Raw genomic sequence first — 15640 nt, forward strand, 5'->3', positions numbered from 1 at the left:
CCGCTCGGGACATGCGCGGTAGCCGGCTCGGCCCCATTCGCCGCCCTCCGGTCCAATGGCCGCCGGCGCCGCGACCAGCGGGTCCTTCGAGGAGAGAGGAAGCCTCGCGGGGAGGCGCCCGGGGCCGCGTGGCTCATTTCCACAACTTTATTAAACAATTAAGAGTCCGACGTGTAAATAAAAAACACCTGAGTTCTGAGGCCGCGCCCGCCTCCACGCGGCCACCCTGCCCCACCCCGCCCGGGTCCGAGCCCGCACTCTCAGGAGCTGTGCTTCTGCCGCTTCCAGAAGCGCTTGACGTCGCTGTGCCCGGCCGGGGTCACTACCATCAGCCGCTTGGCCGAGTTCTCGAACACCAGCACGCCCAGCTCCCGAGCGTGGGCCAGCAGCAGCTCAAAGTCCACTTGCGACAGGAACTGGTTATACAGGACACCTGGAGTCCGCAGGGCAGGGGCAGCCGGGAGACAAGGCAAAAACGTGAGGCCCCTGGGCGGCAGCCTCAGGGCAGTGGTCTGGGCTTGCCAGCCACCACTATTTTTAAAAACGAGTTCTTGATGCTTGTCTGTTCCAGTAACAGTAGTGTGATCCAGCCACGTTCAGTAAGGCAATAGAACACAGTAAGAAAACCCACTAATGCTCACCAAACCGGAGAAATTACTATGAATTATGGCTCCCAATTTCCCACTTCTAGCTAAATCCACCCTGCACTGATTTGAGACAATCTACTACTACACACTCACCCCCAAAATAGTGTCTTGCCAGCTTTTCTCTCCCAACCCATGCAATAAACAAACAAATAAAATGCATGAATAGCTTTCTCAGTTCATGAAGACTAAATTGTCCTTCCCCTGGCCGGTGACCAAGAACCAGCTACTAGAAGCCACTCACCCTCAGTGAACCGGAGTCTGTCCCTTTCTAGCTCCCACAACCGAATCTGGTCTGTGATGGTGGGCGGCAGCACAGGCGTCTGTAGGGGCAAGCAATGGCTGTGAAGATGCAGGAATACTGCCCCAGACAACCCCAGCCGTCTACTCATTCCTCAGACTGCGCTGTCCCTTTCTCTTTTCCATCACTTCATCGTCAGGTGCCAGGGGCTGTCAGCCTCCAGCAGCTTGGTACCTGTTTGAGCATCACTGGGTGGGCCCTTGTCCTTAGGAAATGGATGATCTGGGAAAACAGACAAGAATGGGATCAGGGGCTCAGGTAAGAGGGCAGGAAAGGTACCTAAGCTGTTACCTAATGTCACTGGAATATCAGCTTACTGTTAAAAATCCATAGCCACGTGCCTGTCATTAACCCATTCCTGTTCAGCTGTCATCCCAAGTTGCTGTTCCCACTGGTCATGTCTGCTATTTCTTCTCTAGCACATTTGCCCTTTCTATAGTCTTGTTTGTTTTTCTTTTTTAAAATAGCAGCAACACTTACTGCATGACAGGCTCTGAGCCAAAGGCTTTACTGCTATTCTCTCATTGAATCCTCCCCAAGCCCCATGAGGGGAGAAATGTTATTACTTCCATTTTTCAGATGAGGAAAGTGAGGCTCAGAGAAGTCAAGCAACCAGGCAGCTAGGAAGGGGTTAGTGGTGGAGACACAGCTAGGAAGGGGTTGGTGGTGGAGACACAAATCTATACCTCCCCCACCCCCCTGTGTTTTTCCCCACGCGTAGAGCCTTGACTTCCCTTCATGTGCATGGTCTACACTCAAACACAAACAACTCACCACCATCCACTGAAACAAAGCCACTATTAGCCTTCTGTAAGATGAGCACCCTGTACCCCCTAGCCCAAGTGCAGCCTATCTTCCCGCCCCCACCTTCCCCAAGTGGGGATACCTGCTGGGCTGTGATACCACTGGCGATGGCCTGCTGCACGCTCTCCCGGGTCACCTGCGCCACCACCATGTTGGGGAATCGATAGAGCATCTCTGAGAACAGGGCAATGAGGGCGATCTGCAGCTCCGACTCTGGCCCAGGGACAGGAAGAGAAGATGAGAAGGCTATCCCCACACCCAGACTCCCTCAAGACCTTCAAGGGTGACGAGGAATGTCCGAGAACTCTGTAAACTGCCAGGTAAACATGAACATAAACTGGCACTCCCTCCTGGTTCCTTCCCTCTCCCCACTCCCCTCCCCGCTCTGCTGTTCGGGGGCCCTCTGTCTGGCCTCACCAGTGTAGGCATACAGTCGGTAATTAGTTTCCACGACGATGAAGCCTGGTTGATGGCTGGTACCCCCAGCTCCAGAAACTCCTGATGAGAGATTGATGGCCAGGCGTGTGGGGTAGTAACGCCGAGATTTCCTCTGGAAAATACAGAAGGGGAAGGCAGAGGGCTGGCTCTCTCTCAGCTGTCACTAACCATCTTCCTGCCTGAGACACCAGACCCCTCCGAGGGCAAGAGCCCCAACTCCCAACTTATCAACTCCAAGGGACCCAAGTACTCGGTCCTGGCGACTCCCCTCTGCTACTGCCTCCCAAGACCCCAACTCTTTTTTGAGTATAGTTGACCCATAATGTAACATTAGTTTCAGGTGCACAACATAGTGATTCAACAACTCTACACTTATGCTATACTCACTACAAATGAAGGTACCATCTGAGACCCCACTCCTTTTTAAAGGCCAAGGTAAGAGACCACCCTGCCTCTTTCCTAGAAGCCATGTATCTGGGTGTGCATACCTTTCTCTGGAAAACAAGCCCAAACTCACGCAGATGTTGCAGGAAGTTCAACAAAGAATCACTCATACCTTCCACAGAATAATCCTGGGAAAGAGAGGTGGCCAGTTGGGTCCAAAATATCCCATTCTCCCCCTCCCAACTTCATACACTCATTCCCTCTTTTCCCATCTATGCTTTGTTCATTCTTATCTTTCATGCTTTTGCCCATAACCTGATTTCCCCTTCCCATCTCTCTACCCACCAGCTTGCCCACCCAAGCCCCCAACTCCATCCCCCTGCTTACCTTGCCCAGAGTAGAGAAACTGAGCTGGAAGAGGAAGGAGAGAATCTCCACTAGGTCCATGCCCCGACTCTAGGGAGGAATGGGCAGAGACAAAGGGGCAGGGATAGAAGGGAGAAAATGAGGGGATAGAACATCAGGGGACAGTCTGCAAGGGTAATCTCTCAGTGGGTCCTGAGAAGATCAGAGCATGCCGGCAAGCAGCCTCCTCACCTGGGCTGTCTGCAGATACTGCAACATAAAGTACCACAGCTGGGCAGGGGTGTCCAGCAACAGGAATTGGAAGCCGGCCGAAGTAATGCAGGGTGGTTCTCCAGGTTCAGTGCTAGAGACATAGAGAGGGACAATGGTGGAGGTTTGCAGAGAGAGGCCACCATCCCCACTTGTCTTCTCATATTTTGTCTTGGTTTCTCTCTGGCTGTACTCCACTCAGCTCTCCTTTCTCAGTTAACTGCCTGCAATCCTAACCCACCCCAGACACTCAGTTTAGCAGGGATCTGATGTATCTCTGGTTTCCTCACCTCTTCATGAGCCCAGCCTGGCTGAGGAGTTGAGCCAAGTCCTGGCTGACGGCTGCACTGGGGGAGCCCACCATGAAGTGCAGTACCACCTGAGGAACAGAAGTGGATAGAGAGAACGATGTCTCTAAGGGCCATGAGACGTAGGAGCACAAGCAGAGGCACAGAGTCCCAAGTCCTCACCTCCCATCGCTCCTCGGCGTACTTGTCAAGTGAGGGAACATCCCGCGCGTGCTTGTCTGGACCCAGCTGACTTGTGTCATCAGACCAGGCCTTGCCCCTACGCCAGGATGGGCCAAGAGTAAGGAACCCTGCCTGCGTTCCCTGCCTGCTTCTCTGTCCTCTTTCCCCCTTCATCTCCATGGGCTATGAGCGTGAGACATTTCTTTCCTACATCATGCAGCTACATCTCGTCCAACTTATTCCTAAAGGAGCTCCCAAAGGTGGAGACCACAAGGTTCCAGAGGGGCCCCTCAGGGGCTCTCCCCCCCACCCCCCGCCCCCAGCAGTTTAAATACTAGTTCTCCTGGCCTAGCTTAGGAAGATGGAAGTGACATACCCACCCAGAAGGGCAATGCGGAGGTTCTGGCGGAAGATGGGGTTGAGGATGAGGCCCTGGAGACCACCAGGGAGCAGCTGGGTGTGCCAGATACGGAGGCCACTCAGCAGCCCTGTACTTTCCTCTTGAGCTCTGAAACAGAAGCAGGGAAGTAAGAGGGTGTCTGGAGAACAAGAAGAAGGGGGCCCATAAAAGCCTCCACTTCTGCCTTTTCCGAACTGGTTATCCCTTGGAACACCATTTCATACAGCAAAAAGAGTGTCTTCTTAAGGCAAATTTCTTTACAGCAATGCCTACCAGAATCTTGTTGTAGACATCACAATTTTCCAAGAGGGAAAATACACGCAGAGTTTCCCAAATTTATTTTTTACGTACAAGCTTTGTGGTGTATCCATTAATATTTCCTAGAAGTATTCCAAGGGACACTTAGAATAGCTAGTTGTTGAGAAATCTGCATCTGGCTGAGCATGCAGCAGAGACTCACTTGCTGAACTCCTTTTTCACCCACAGGGCCACGGCGGCTTGTGGCAAAGGCTGCTCCAGAAAGAGCATCCGCATCACCCAGTTCTTAGCCAAAGATGGGAGCTCCCTGGAAGGGGGTACAGGTCAAATGTTAATATCAGAAACTGCCTTATCTGCATCTCTGCCCTCAACAAGCTCGCAAACATCTCATCCCACCCCCCACTCCTTTACCAGTCTTGCTGTCCCCACTAGCTCCATCTGTTTTGGCCTGACACACTTCAGTCTTCAAGCCCCCGAGGGCTAAGCTTCAACTCATGATAACTTATTCCAGTCTGAAGGCCTCATTACATTTCCTCAACATGGTCCCTGCCATGAAGGGGAGCGTTACCTGAAGACAGCCAGACAGGTGGCAGGATGCCCATACAATCGGTCTAATACGCCAGGGCTCAGGCCGCCTAGGAATTCCTGCAGATTCCTGCATTGTAGGTGTACTCGGTTCAGTCCACCCCTTGAGGGGGTGCTCTCCATCACCTGAGAGATGCAAAGTTAGAAAGTCACCCCCACAGTCCATGCCAATGTCATCCCTCACCTCATTCCTATTCCAGATCCACTGGCCCCCACAATAACCCATCCTTTCTATGATTTCCTCTTCTATGTTACTCATCTCCTCTCCTTTCTCCCAGACCTGACCAACCTCCTCTTCTCTCTTGCCTCCTCCCCCCACTTCTAGCCTCAACTCCAGTCATCTCTCAATTTCCAAATTAGAGAATTGTTAATTGTCCCATATTGGCAAAATCATTTTTTTATTTCAATGTCTTGTCTCGTCTTTACCTAAGCAGTGTCAAGGAAACTTGTTTAAGCCCAATCCCCTCTCCCTTCCCCTCTCCTGGTCAGATTAGCCCATGAGCTCCGAATTTGTCAGTCCTTCCCATCTGTTTGTTGGCCCCAAAGGTCCTGCCGGGCACAACAATGAACTACTTTTCTCCTCCTTGTCTCCCAAATCTGTCCACCTCTCCTCTTTGCCCCGCAAGACTTCACCCCATTCACCCTGATCGACATGTCGATCTCCTAACTTTTCTCCTACTTTCCTCCTACTCCTCGCTTCTCACCCAACTCTCATACCTCCCCCATCCCCTCTCTCTCGGCGCCCCCCTACCACTCCGTGTCGCTCCCCCTTCGTGCACCTTGAGTCTCAAGTCTTCGCTTAATCGTAGCTAAGGTCTCGCCTTGGCTCCCGGGAATTGGAGAATGGACGATGGAAAATGAGAGAAAAAGATGGGGAGAGGGACAAAGAACTAGACAGGAGTCCAGAGTGGAGGATTCAGAAGAGAAGAAAAGGAGGGGAAGGAGTGGAAAAATAGGGAAGATACGAATAGGCGCTGCACACACTCGCCCGCCGCGGGGCATTCTGGGAATTCGAGTCTTGTCTAGGCTCGCCCCGGAATAGGCTGAAGCGCGTCTGACTACAACTCCCAAAAGGCACCGCGAGGAAGCCGCTAGGAGGGAGGCCGGCCTTTAATTGAGAGAGCCGAAGACACCCGAGGCCGCGCCGCTTTGTTCCGCGTCGCTTTCAGCTCACGCCGCTGACGGCGAGTCTAACCGACCTGAGCGGGAGGCGGGACCCCGGGAGGAAAAGTGCCCCGAGGGCTTCCTGGCGGAGGCGCGGACATGGCTCCTTCGTGAGACGCTTAGTTTAGAGACACACAAACTGAGCTCCTTGAGCTTTTTACTCCTCGTAAAATTGGAGTAAAGCACTCTCTAGAGCGTTCTTGAGAGGGAGGAGTTAGCACTACTCATTGCGCCTTACTCGGCAGGTAAGTACTCAGTCTTTTTTTTTTTTTTAATTTTTTATTGTTATGTTAATCCCCATACATTACATCATTAGTTTTAGATGCAGTGTTCCATGATTCATGGTTTGTGCGTAACACCCAGTGCTCCATGCAGAACGTGCCCTCTTTAATACCCATCACCAGGCTAAACCATCCCCCCACCCCCTCCCCTCTAGAACCCTCAGTTTGATTTTCAGAGTCCATCGTCTCTCATGGTTCATCTACTCCTCTGATTTCCCCCCCTTCATTCTTCCCCTCTTGCTATCTTCTTTTTTTTTTCTTAACATATATTGCATTATTTGTTTCAGAGGTACAGATCTGAGATTCAACAGTCTTGCACAATTCACAGCGCTCACCATAGCACAAACCCTCCCCAGTGTCCATCACCAGCCACCCCATCCCTCCCACCCTCCACCACTCCAGCAACCCTCAGTTTGTTTCCTGCGATTAAGAATTCCTCATATCAGTGAGGTCATATGATACATGTCTTTCTCTGTTTGACTTATTTCGCTCAGCATAATACCCTCCAGTTCCATCCACGTCATTGCAAATGGCAAGATCTCATTCCTTTTGATGGCTGCATAATATTCCATTGTATATATATACCACATCTTTTTTTTTTTTTTAAGATTTTTTATTTATTTGACAGAGAGAGACACAGCGAGAGAGGGAACACAAGCAGGGGGAGTGGGAGAGGGAGAAGCAGACTTCCCGCGGAGCAGGGAGCCCGATGCGGGGCTCGATCCCAGGACCCTGGGATCATGACCTGAGCCGAAGGCAGACGCTAATGACTGAGCCACCCAGGTGCCCCTATACCACATCTTCTTTATCCAGTCATCTGTCGATGGACATTTTGGCTCTTTCCATAGTTTGGCTATTGTGGACATTGCTGCTATAAACATCGGGGTGCACATACCCTTTCGGATCCCTACTTTTGTATCTTCGGGGTAGTGCAATTGCTGGATCATATGGTAGCTCTATTTTCAACTTTAGTACTCAGTCTTAATTGCCACGTCCACCGTGCTCCCACCACCCCGTTTTTTTCGAAGATTCTAATAAATACAATTTTTTAAAGAAACCAGTTGTTGGGTCTGATTTGATTTATGAGGCTACTGCAGGAAAAGGGAAGGGAACGTCTTAAGCCAAAGCCAGAGCTACAAATATCCCCAAGTTCCTATAAAGTAAGTTTTATTATTCCCACTTTGCAGACTAGAAGACCAAAGCCTAGTGAGATTAAGAAATTTGCCCCCAATCGTTCATCTAGAAAATCCCGAAGCTGGGATTTGAAGTACATGTGAGGGACCACGGACCAAAATGGCAAGAACTGTGTAAGACTCTGTTACGCTCACCCATGTTTGTTTTGTTTTTCCGTTTCTTTAACAGTCGGTGCATAAAATCCTCAAGGATGACACAAAACTGACAAAGCTTATTTATGGCTAACCTAATAAGAGACAAATTAGTCTGGAAGAAATATTTGACAAAATAGACAATACAAAGAGCTTTTACAAAGCAATAAGAAAAAGAACAGAATCGAAAGATTGTAGAAAAATGTAACAGGCAATAAACAGAAAAAAATATAAATTGTTTATAAGCAAATGAAAAAGCTCTCATCATCGCCAGTAATTAAGGAAAAGTAAATTAAAGAAACAGTAAAATATCTGATTAGCAAAAAAAAAGGGGGGGGGCAATTGACAACCTGGATGTTGTCACCGCATAGGAGCATAAGTACTCATATACTTTTTTTGAAAGTCGACATAGTCACACCTTTTTAAGGGGGCTTTGGCAGTATGTACCAGTTATTTTAATGTAACTGCCGGTTGACCTACCAACTCCACCTTTAGAAATGTATCATACTGAAGTTCTCCCACATGGATACAGAGATATACATGCAAAGATATTTATAAGATATTATAAAGATATTTATGTGTGTCTGTTATTGTATTATGAAAACAATGGAAACAGCCGGAATGTCCATCATGGGGAGTTGGTTAGATAAAATGTGGGTCATTGCAACAATGTAGAATACTGGCAACACTTAGGACACTGCATAGTGGCTGAGCTATGTACAACCTATCACGAGGTGGAGAAAAGCAGATTACAAAATGGCATGCCTAGTTCAGTGCCATCTTTGTAAGAAGCTTTTATGTGTGTGTAAAACTGAAATAGGTCATATGCTTCATTTTGACAGGAGCAAGCAAAGGGAAGCTGGGGAGACCCTGCAGTGTAGAGAAAAATCTTTAAGGCTACCCCGTCCAGAATAGGAGCCACTAGCCACCTGTGGCTATTTAAATTTAAATTAACTAAAATTTTAAATTCAGTTCCTCAGCCACATTAGCCCCGTTTCAAGTACTCAATAGTCACGTGTGGCTAGTGGCTACCTATTGGATCATGCAGATACAGACTGTTTCTATGATCAAAGATTCTCCTGCTTGAAGGGATGCAGTGAATGGGCGCAAGTTGTCTGATGTCAGGAACAGGCTGAGTTTCTGGAGCAGGATAATCAGCCTGGGCTCCTAGGAGCTTCCCGACATAGGATTATCCAACCTGTGATGGAGAGTTCATAACCTCTTCCCCTCAGGCAGCATCCTGGAGAGAAAGAATAGAGAGCCAGGAGCCTACCAGCTGCTTCTCACCAGCTTTGCAGTTTCCTGGCTGTGTGGCCTTGAGCAAGTTGCTTAAAACATGTAAGTTTTCAGGCGCCTGGGTGGCTCATAGGTTAAGCGTCTGCCTTAGGCTCAGGTCATGATCTCAGGGTCCTGGGATCAGAGTCTCGCATTGGGCTCTCTGCTCAGCGGGATCTGTTTTTCCCTCTGCCCCTCCCCCTCCCACTCGTGCGCTCTCTCTTTCGCAAAAATAAAAATAAAATCTTTTTAAAAAGCCAATTAAGTTTTCTTTTCTGTGAAATGGCAATAATTATTTCACATGTTGTTTTTTTTAAAGATTTTATTTATTTATTTGACAGAGACACAGCGAGAGCAGGAACACAAGCAGGGAGAGTGGGAGAGGGAGAAGCAGGCCTCCCACTGAGCAGGGAGCCCGATGCGGGGCTCGATCCCAGGACCCCGGGATCATGACCTGAGCCAAAGGCAGACGCTCAACGACTGAGCCACCCAGGCACCCCTATTTCATATGTTGTATTAAATAAGACATAATATGTAATAAGTATGGTCCTAGAACGTAGTAGGTGCCCAGTAAATACTATTGTTATTCATTATTTTCTTAAAAAAAAAAAAAATCACGCCTGTAGTAACTACTACAAAGAAGAAAGTCCTGTGCCTGAGAGCAGCAAGAGGGGATTTGATCTGGTTGGCCAAGTTGGGGAAGATTGCTGAAGGGCAAGCAGGGCTTAGCAAGGCAAAGACAGCAGGGAGGGAAACAAGATTCTGCAAAGGCCATGGCAGGAGGGACTGTGGCCAGTTGCAGGAACTGAAAGCAGGCCAGTAGTGTATAAAGGACAGATTGGGGGAGGATGCTGAAGGAACGAGGGGAGCAAACGTGGTCAGGAAGATTTTGTTCTTTATTCTAAGGTCAACAGGAAGCCATTAAAGGATTTGAAATAAAGTAGCGGGGTCAGATTTATGTCTGGCTGCAGCTGAAAACAAATCAGAAAAGAGCAGGAATAGAACCTGGGAGACTACTGCAGTGGTCCGGGCAAGATGGAGGTAGCATGTGCCAGGATGGTGATGGAGATGAAGAGAAATGACAAATTTTTTTTTATTCTTATGTTAATCCCCATGCATTACATCATTAGTTTTAGATGCAGTGTTCCATGATTCATTGTTTGTGCATAACACCCAGTGCTCCATGCAGAATGTGCCCTCCTCAATACCCATCACCAGGCTAACCCATCCTCCCACCCCCCTCCCCTCTAGAACCCTCAGTTTGTTTTTCAGAGTCCATCATCTCTCATGGTTCGTCTACCCCTCTGATTTCCCCCCCTTCATTCTTCCCCTCCTGCTACCTTCTTCTTCTTCTTCTTTTTTTTTTCTTAACATATATTGCATTATTTGTTTCAGAGGTACAGATCTGAGATTCAACAGTCTTGCACAATTCATAGCGCTTACCAGAGCACATACCCTCCCCAGTGTCTATCACCCAGTCACCCCATCCCTCCCACCCCACCCCCCACCTCAGTTTGTTTCCTGCGATTAAGAATTCCTCATATCAGTGAGGTCATATGATACATGTCTTTCTCTGTTTGACTTATTTCGCTCAACATAATACCCTCCAGTTCCATCCACGTCATTGCAAATGGCAAGATCTCATTCCTTTTGATGGCTGCATAATATTCCATCGTATATATATACCACATCTTCTTTATCCATTCATCTGTCAATGGACATCTTGGCTCTTTCCACAGTTTGGCTATTGTGGACATTGCTGCCATAAACATCGGGGTGCACGTACCCTTTCGGATCCCTACTTTTGTATCTTTGGGGTAAATACCCAGTAGTGCAATTGCTGGGTCATAGTGTAGCTCTATTTTCAACTTTTTGAGGAACCTCCATACTGTTTTCCAGAGTGGCTGCACCAGCTTGCATTCCCACCAACAGTGTAGGAGGGTTCCCCTTTCTCCGCATCCCCACCAACATCTGTCGTTTCCTGACTTGTTAATTTTAGCCATTCTGACTGGTGTGAGGTGGTATCTCATTGAGGTTTTGATTTGGATTTCCCTGATGCCAAGCGATATTGAGCACTTTTTCATGTGTCTGTTGGCCATTTGGATGTCTTCTTTAGAAAAATGTCTGTTCATGTCTTCTGCCCAGAGAAATGACAAATTTAAGGGAAATCTGGGAAGCAAAATCAACAGAGCTTCATGATAGGCTGGCCTTGGAAGGTGAGGAGAAGGGGTGTCAGGGATGCCCCCAAATTTTTGGCATGTGAAGCTAAGTGGATGATACCACCATTCACTGACTCAGGAACCCATGGAGGAGCAGGTTTGAATACTCTGAGACAAGTTCAAATGAACTCCAGGTGGTTGCATAGGTCTAGAGCTTTGGGAGTTCTCAGCTCACTGCCATTGAGTCTGTTGTTCACATTCTGGGTTCTGGCCTCTAAACTCCTGACCCATCAACATGTGTCTTAAAACATGGGTCACACTGGGTATTTACCCTAAAGACACAGATGTAGTGAAAAGAAGGGCCATATGTACCCCAATGTTCATAGCAGCAATGTCCACAATAGCCAAACTGTGGAAAGAGCCAAGATGCCCTTCAACAGATGAATGGATAAAGATGTGGTCCATATATACAATGGAATATTACTCAGCCATCAAAAAGGATGAATACCCAACTTTTACATCAACGTGGATGGGACTGGAGGAGATTATGCTAAGTGAAATAAGTCAAGCAGATTATCATATGGTTTCACTTATTTGTGGAACATAAGGAATAGCATGGAGGACATTAGGAGAAGGAAGGGAAAAATGAAGGGAGGGAAATCGGAGGGAGAGATGAACCACGAGCGACTATGGACCTGAGAAACAAACAGGGTTTTAGAGGGGAGGGGGGAGGGGGGATGGGTTAGCCCGGTGATGGGTATTAAGGAGGGCACGTACTGCATGGAGCACTGGGTGTTATATGAAAACAATGGATGGTGGATCACCACATCAAAAACTAATGATGTATTGTATGGTGACTAACATAACATAATAAAAATTAAAAAAAAAATTAAATTAAAAAAAAACACCTGGGTCACAGTGGTTGGACTCACATAGGATTCAGCAGGACTTTTAGATCTATAACCTGGATCCCAAGGGGTTTTTAATACAACAGATTACCTTTATTGGTATCCTCATTATCCAATTGGCTCATTTTGTGAATATCATCAGCCAAGACCCCAGGGTCTTTATTTCACGTGAACTTCCATCAAGATAGGTCTGCCTTTTCCAATACTTGCAAGTGATTTTTTCCCCAACCAATTTAAACTCTGTTAAATGCTCCGTTGGTGGTTGTGGTTCATCCTTCCAAAGCTCTGAAATAATTTAGGCTCTTGATTCTGGGTCCCATCCAAATAGCTCCCACCTATTGGGTCATCTGTACATCTTATCAGCCAAATCCAAGGATTCTCTGCCTGGGACTTCCAGACCCTTGAAGGGGGTCTTAGAATTAGGGCCCAAAAAATTTACAGCTCCATTTTTATTAACCTCTAACAGAAATTTAGCATGTCCTCCAAGTATGAATATGAGCAAAACCCCCAGTAGTATTAGCAGGGCCTGGGACTTGTCACTGAGACACCGCAGCTCTGTTTGTATCCACTACCTTTGTAGAAATCTCCGAGTATTGAGTATCTTTTATGCTTATTACTATTTGGAGATAGTAGTAGTTATTACACCTCCTGCTAGATATTGTTATTAAATATATTTTAAAAACACATAGGTTACTGTGTGATTTTTTTTAACATTTTAGTAAACTCTTTCCATTGATCTCTTCTGTGATCATATGAGATATACACGTGTGTGTATGTGTGTGTGTAACACGTTTTAAAACAATTCTGAGGAGGAATAAGTAGACCTCTCTAGTCTGCCAAAGGGATCCATGGGTCAAACAAGGTTAAGACATCTAGCCTAATTCAGCCCCCTCCAAGCTTCCTGCAGAGCTCCCACTGGAGTTGACAAAGTTCACACATTCATGTAGGACCTGAGGTCCCACAGGCAAGGGCCTGGCTTATAGACAGAACACTGTGCTGGGCAAGATACACGATAGGAAATGGAATGGGGAGAAGAAAGGAGAAGAAAGGAAATGGAAATGAATTGGGAGCAGACACAGGAAGCAGATTTTACCAAAACCCCAAGAAACCCACTCACAGCTGTGGAAAACTCAACCTTTATTATTACCTGCCTAGTGCAGGATATTAAAACTGCATTGAGCTAGATCCATATATTAGTGTAAAAATCTGTGTCTCTCCCCCCAAAAATGTACAAACCCCAAGTGATTATAGAAAAACCAATATGGCAGCTACAACAGAGATGTCCAACCCCAAGGCCGCAGGCCATTGCTCCCTCTTTCCCCCTAATCCCAGTATTTAATCCACAGAAACATACAGGTTTAGAGAAGTTCTAGCTACAACACAGCAGGTGGGAAGTGGGGATGGCTGGGGGTGGGGGACAGGGATCACCCCCAGGTCCAGTGTTTCAGGGGATGGAGGAGGGAGAAACCAAAGCCAAGGACAATTCCAGGAGTTAGCACAAGGGAACATCTTTCTCCCTTTCTTGTCCTCCTCAATCCCCAGATTCTCAGCCGTGGGATCCAGTGTGCGACGGAAGGAGAGAGAGGCTGGGGAGGCCACAGCCTTCTCTCTAGTAACCAGTGTTGTCCAGTGGGGCCCAGGTGCTCCAATAGGCCTTATCCAGTGTCTGCCCTATATGTGCCCCCATCTTCCCCGCCCCCCACCAGGGATGGCTAGAAGAGGTCAGAGAGGATCCCATCCACAGGGCCAGCTGGGTGGGTGGCAGAGGCTTCTAGGAGAGGAGCAGGAAGGGGGCGTGAGAGTATGTCCCGGGAAGGGAAGGCGTCAGCTCCCTGGTAGGCCCAGCCCACCTATGGTCACACTGCGTCTCCTTCAGAGGTGAAGGGGGGTCGGGGCAAGGGAATTGAGTGGGGGTGCCATTAAAATCCTCTTGTTTATTGCCTCTGGCTTTGCCTGAATCCTCCCTGAGGAAGGGGCAGCTCGGTGTGATTCACACCGTGTTGAGCGCATCTTCTGCCAGGAACCGATGTAGCTGGGAAAAAGGTGGTCGCTGCTCAGGCTCCCGGCTCCAGCACCGAAGCATCAGCTCATACAGGCCCAGCGGGCAGGCAGGGGGCCGAGAAAGGTACACCTGCATTAGACAGCGTGGACAAAAGGCAGGGAACAAATGTTCTTTAGTCCCCAAGATGATAGGCTCTGGCCCTCCCAGACCCACAACCCTAACTTCCCTCTCCTCTGCTCTGACCTGCCGGCCCTGGTCCCGGAAGAACTCCCCTGCATTCTCGATGACTTGCTCATCAGTGAGCTGCCCAAACGGCTGGGCCCGGCAGAGCATCAGCACCTCCCACAGGGTCACCCCAAAGGCCCACACGTCACTTGCAGTCGTAAACTTGCCCTGGTGTGTGGATAAAGCAACAAAGGCGGAGAAAGACATCAGGCAACACAGACCCTCCTCCCCTCCCCACAGGGAGCTCCACGTCCACTCAGCACTTTCCCGGCCCGACTCCCCCTGGCTGGTCCCCTCCCAGCAAGCCTGCTCCTCCCTCCTTTGGGCTCTGTCTACTTTCTCAGGCTCCAGTCCTCTCCTTGACCTCTTCCCTCTTCTACCCACCCTTCCTCTCCACCCCGACCCTCATCTTCTGGTCCTGATTCTCTCCCAACTCCTGCCTTTTTATCTCTAGCCTCCTGTCTCCCCTAACCTCTCTTGCTCCCTGACTCCAGCCCTTGTACCCACTCTTGGCTCCTGGGCCCTTTCCCATCATACCATTCCTCCCTGCTTTCTCTGCTCCCTAGAGCCAGAGGGGACCTCACAGAGCACTGGCCCAACCCTCAAGTCAGGGGTGAGGGAACTGCAGCCCCGAAGGCAAGTGACTGACTGGGACCACGGAGCAGCCAGTGTGCCCCTGCCCGGCCCTGCCCCGCCCACCTCTCTCAGGGCCTCTCACCATGAGGATGCACTCCCAGGCCATCCACCGGATGGGCAGCACCGCCCGGCCCTGCACGCGGTAATAGTCCCCAGCATAGAGGTTCCGGCTCATGCCGAAGTCAGCGATTTTGATAGTGAAATTTTCCCCAACCAGGCAGTTCCTTGTGGCCAGGTCCCTATGCACAAAGTTGAGTGTGGCCAGATAGCGCATGCCCGAGGCAATCTGGGCCGCCACATGTAGCAGCATGGGGTAGCTGAGGAGGGAGCCAACAAGACAGGGTCACTGGGGGCTGTCCCAGACTCATCCCCACCTCACAGATTCCTAGGAGACAAGGTGGGGCCCACTCCCTGGGACCGGGCCACATCCACTCCTGGTGCAGAGATGGAATGCCCATGTACAGGCCAGGGGTAGGTGCCCACTCAACATTTGTTTGGCTCATCTGACCCAGGGAGCTGCTGCTTTGTTGTCTGAACTCAGGCAGTGAGGGTGAGAGAGAGCAGACGGAGATTCCTGACGGAAGCCAGGTCCCTTCAGCAACCCCACTGTAGTAACTTCTGGCTTTTGCTCCTCAGTTCCCAGATGAACATGGCCATGTATTGCTCATCCCAGTCCCCACCCTCCTGAACCTCTACCTGCCTCCCCATCCCATGTTGGATCCAGGTTGCAGCAAGGGGAGAGGAACCCCCCCCAGGGAGCTCTCAG

The 15640-nt window shown here is 49.2% G+C and overlaps 2 protein-coding genes across 12 annotated transcripts in view; both read right to left on the reverse strand.

Moving 5' to 3' along the window:
• Positions 1–135: 135 nt before the first annotated feature.
• Positions 136–5887, reverse strand: GTF2H4 (general transcription factor IIH subunit 4). Of its 2 annotated transcripts, none has more exons than XM_035030639.1 (14): positions 5679–5887; positions 4883–5025; positions 4517–4621; positions 4033–4164; positions 3657–3753; positions 3477–3565; positions 3169–3280; positions 2959–2982; positions 2676–2759; positions 2167–2299; positions 1832–1962; positions 1120–1167; positions 889–967; positions 136–433 (listed from the first exon to the last, which is right to left on the reverse strand). In XM_035030639.1, exons 2-14 carry the CDS (start codon positions 5020–5022, stop codon positions 261–263), a joined length of 1347 nt encoding a protein of 448 aa, XP_034886530.1. In that variant the 5' UTR covers positions 5023–5025; positions 5679–5887; the 3' UTR covers positions 136–260. The 2 variants fall into 2 exon arrangements, with proteins under 2 accessions (XP_034886530.1, XP_034886529.1); XM_035030638.1 differs by having other exon boundaries at positions 2959–3027.
• An 8114-nt stretch (positions 5888–14001) lies between these two features.
• DDR1 (discoidin domain receptor tyrosine kinase 1) overlaps positions 14002–15640 on the reverse strand; it is a 48739-nt gene continuing 47100 nt past the window's right edge. For all 10 annotated transcript variants that reach the window (XM_035030643.1, XM_035030642.1, XM_035030640.1 and 7 more), the window contains 3 exons: positions 14957–15191; positions 14257–14406; positions 14002–14142 (listed from right to left, as the gene is read on the reverse strand). In XM_035030643.1, coding sequence (XP_034886534.1) covers positions 14002–14142; positions 14257–14406; positions 14957–15191 — 526 coding nt within the window. The remainder of the gene's footprint in view (positions 14143–14256; positions 14407–14956; positions 15192–15640) is intronic.

Source organism: Mirounga leonina, unplaced genomic scaffold (assembly GCF_011800145.1).
Source record: "Mirounga leonina isolate KUSES-001 unplaced genomic scaffold, KU_Mleo_1.0 Mir_366, whole genome shotgun sequence".
Lineage (NCBI taxonomy): Eukaryota > Metazoa > Chordata > Mammalia > Carnivora > Phocidae > Mirounga > Mirounga leonina.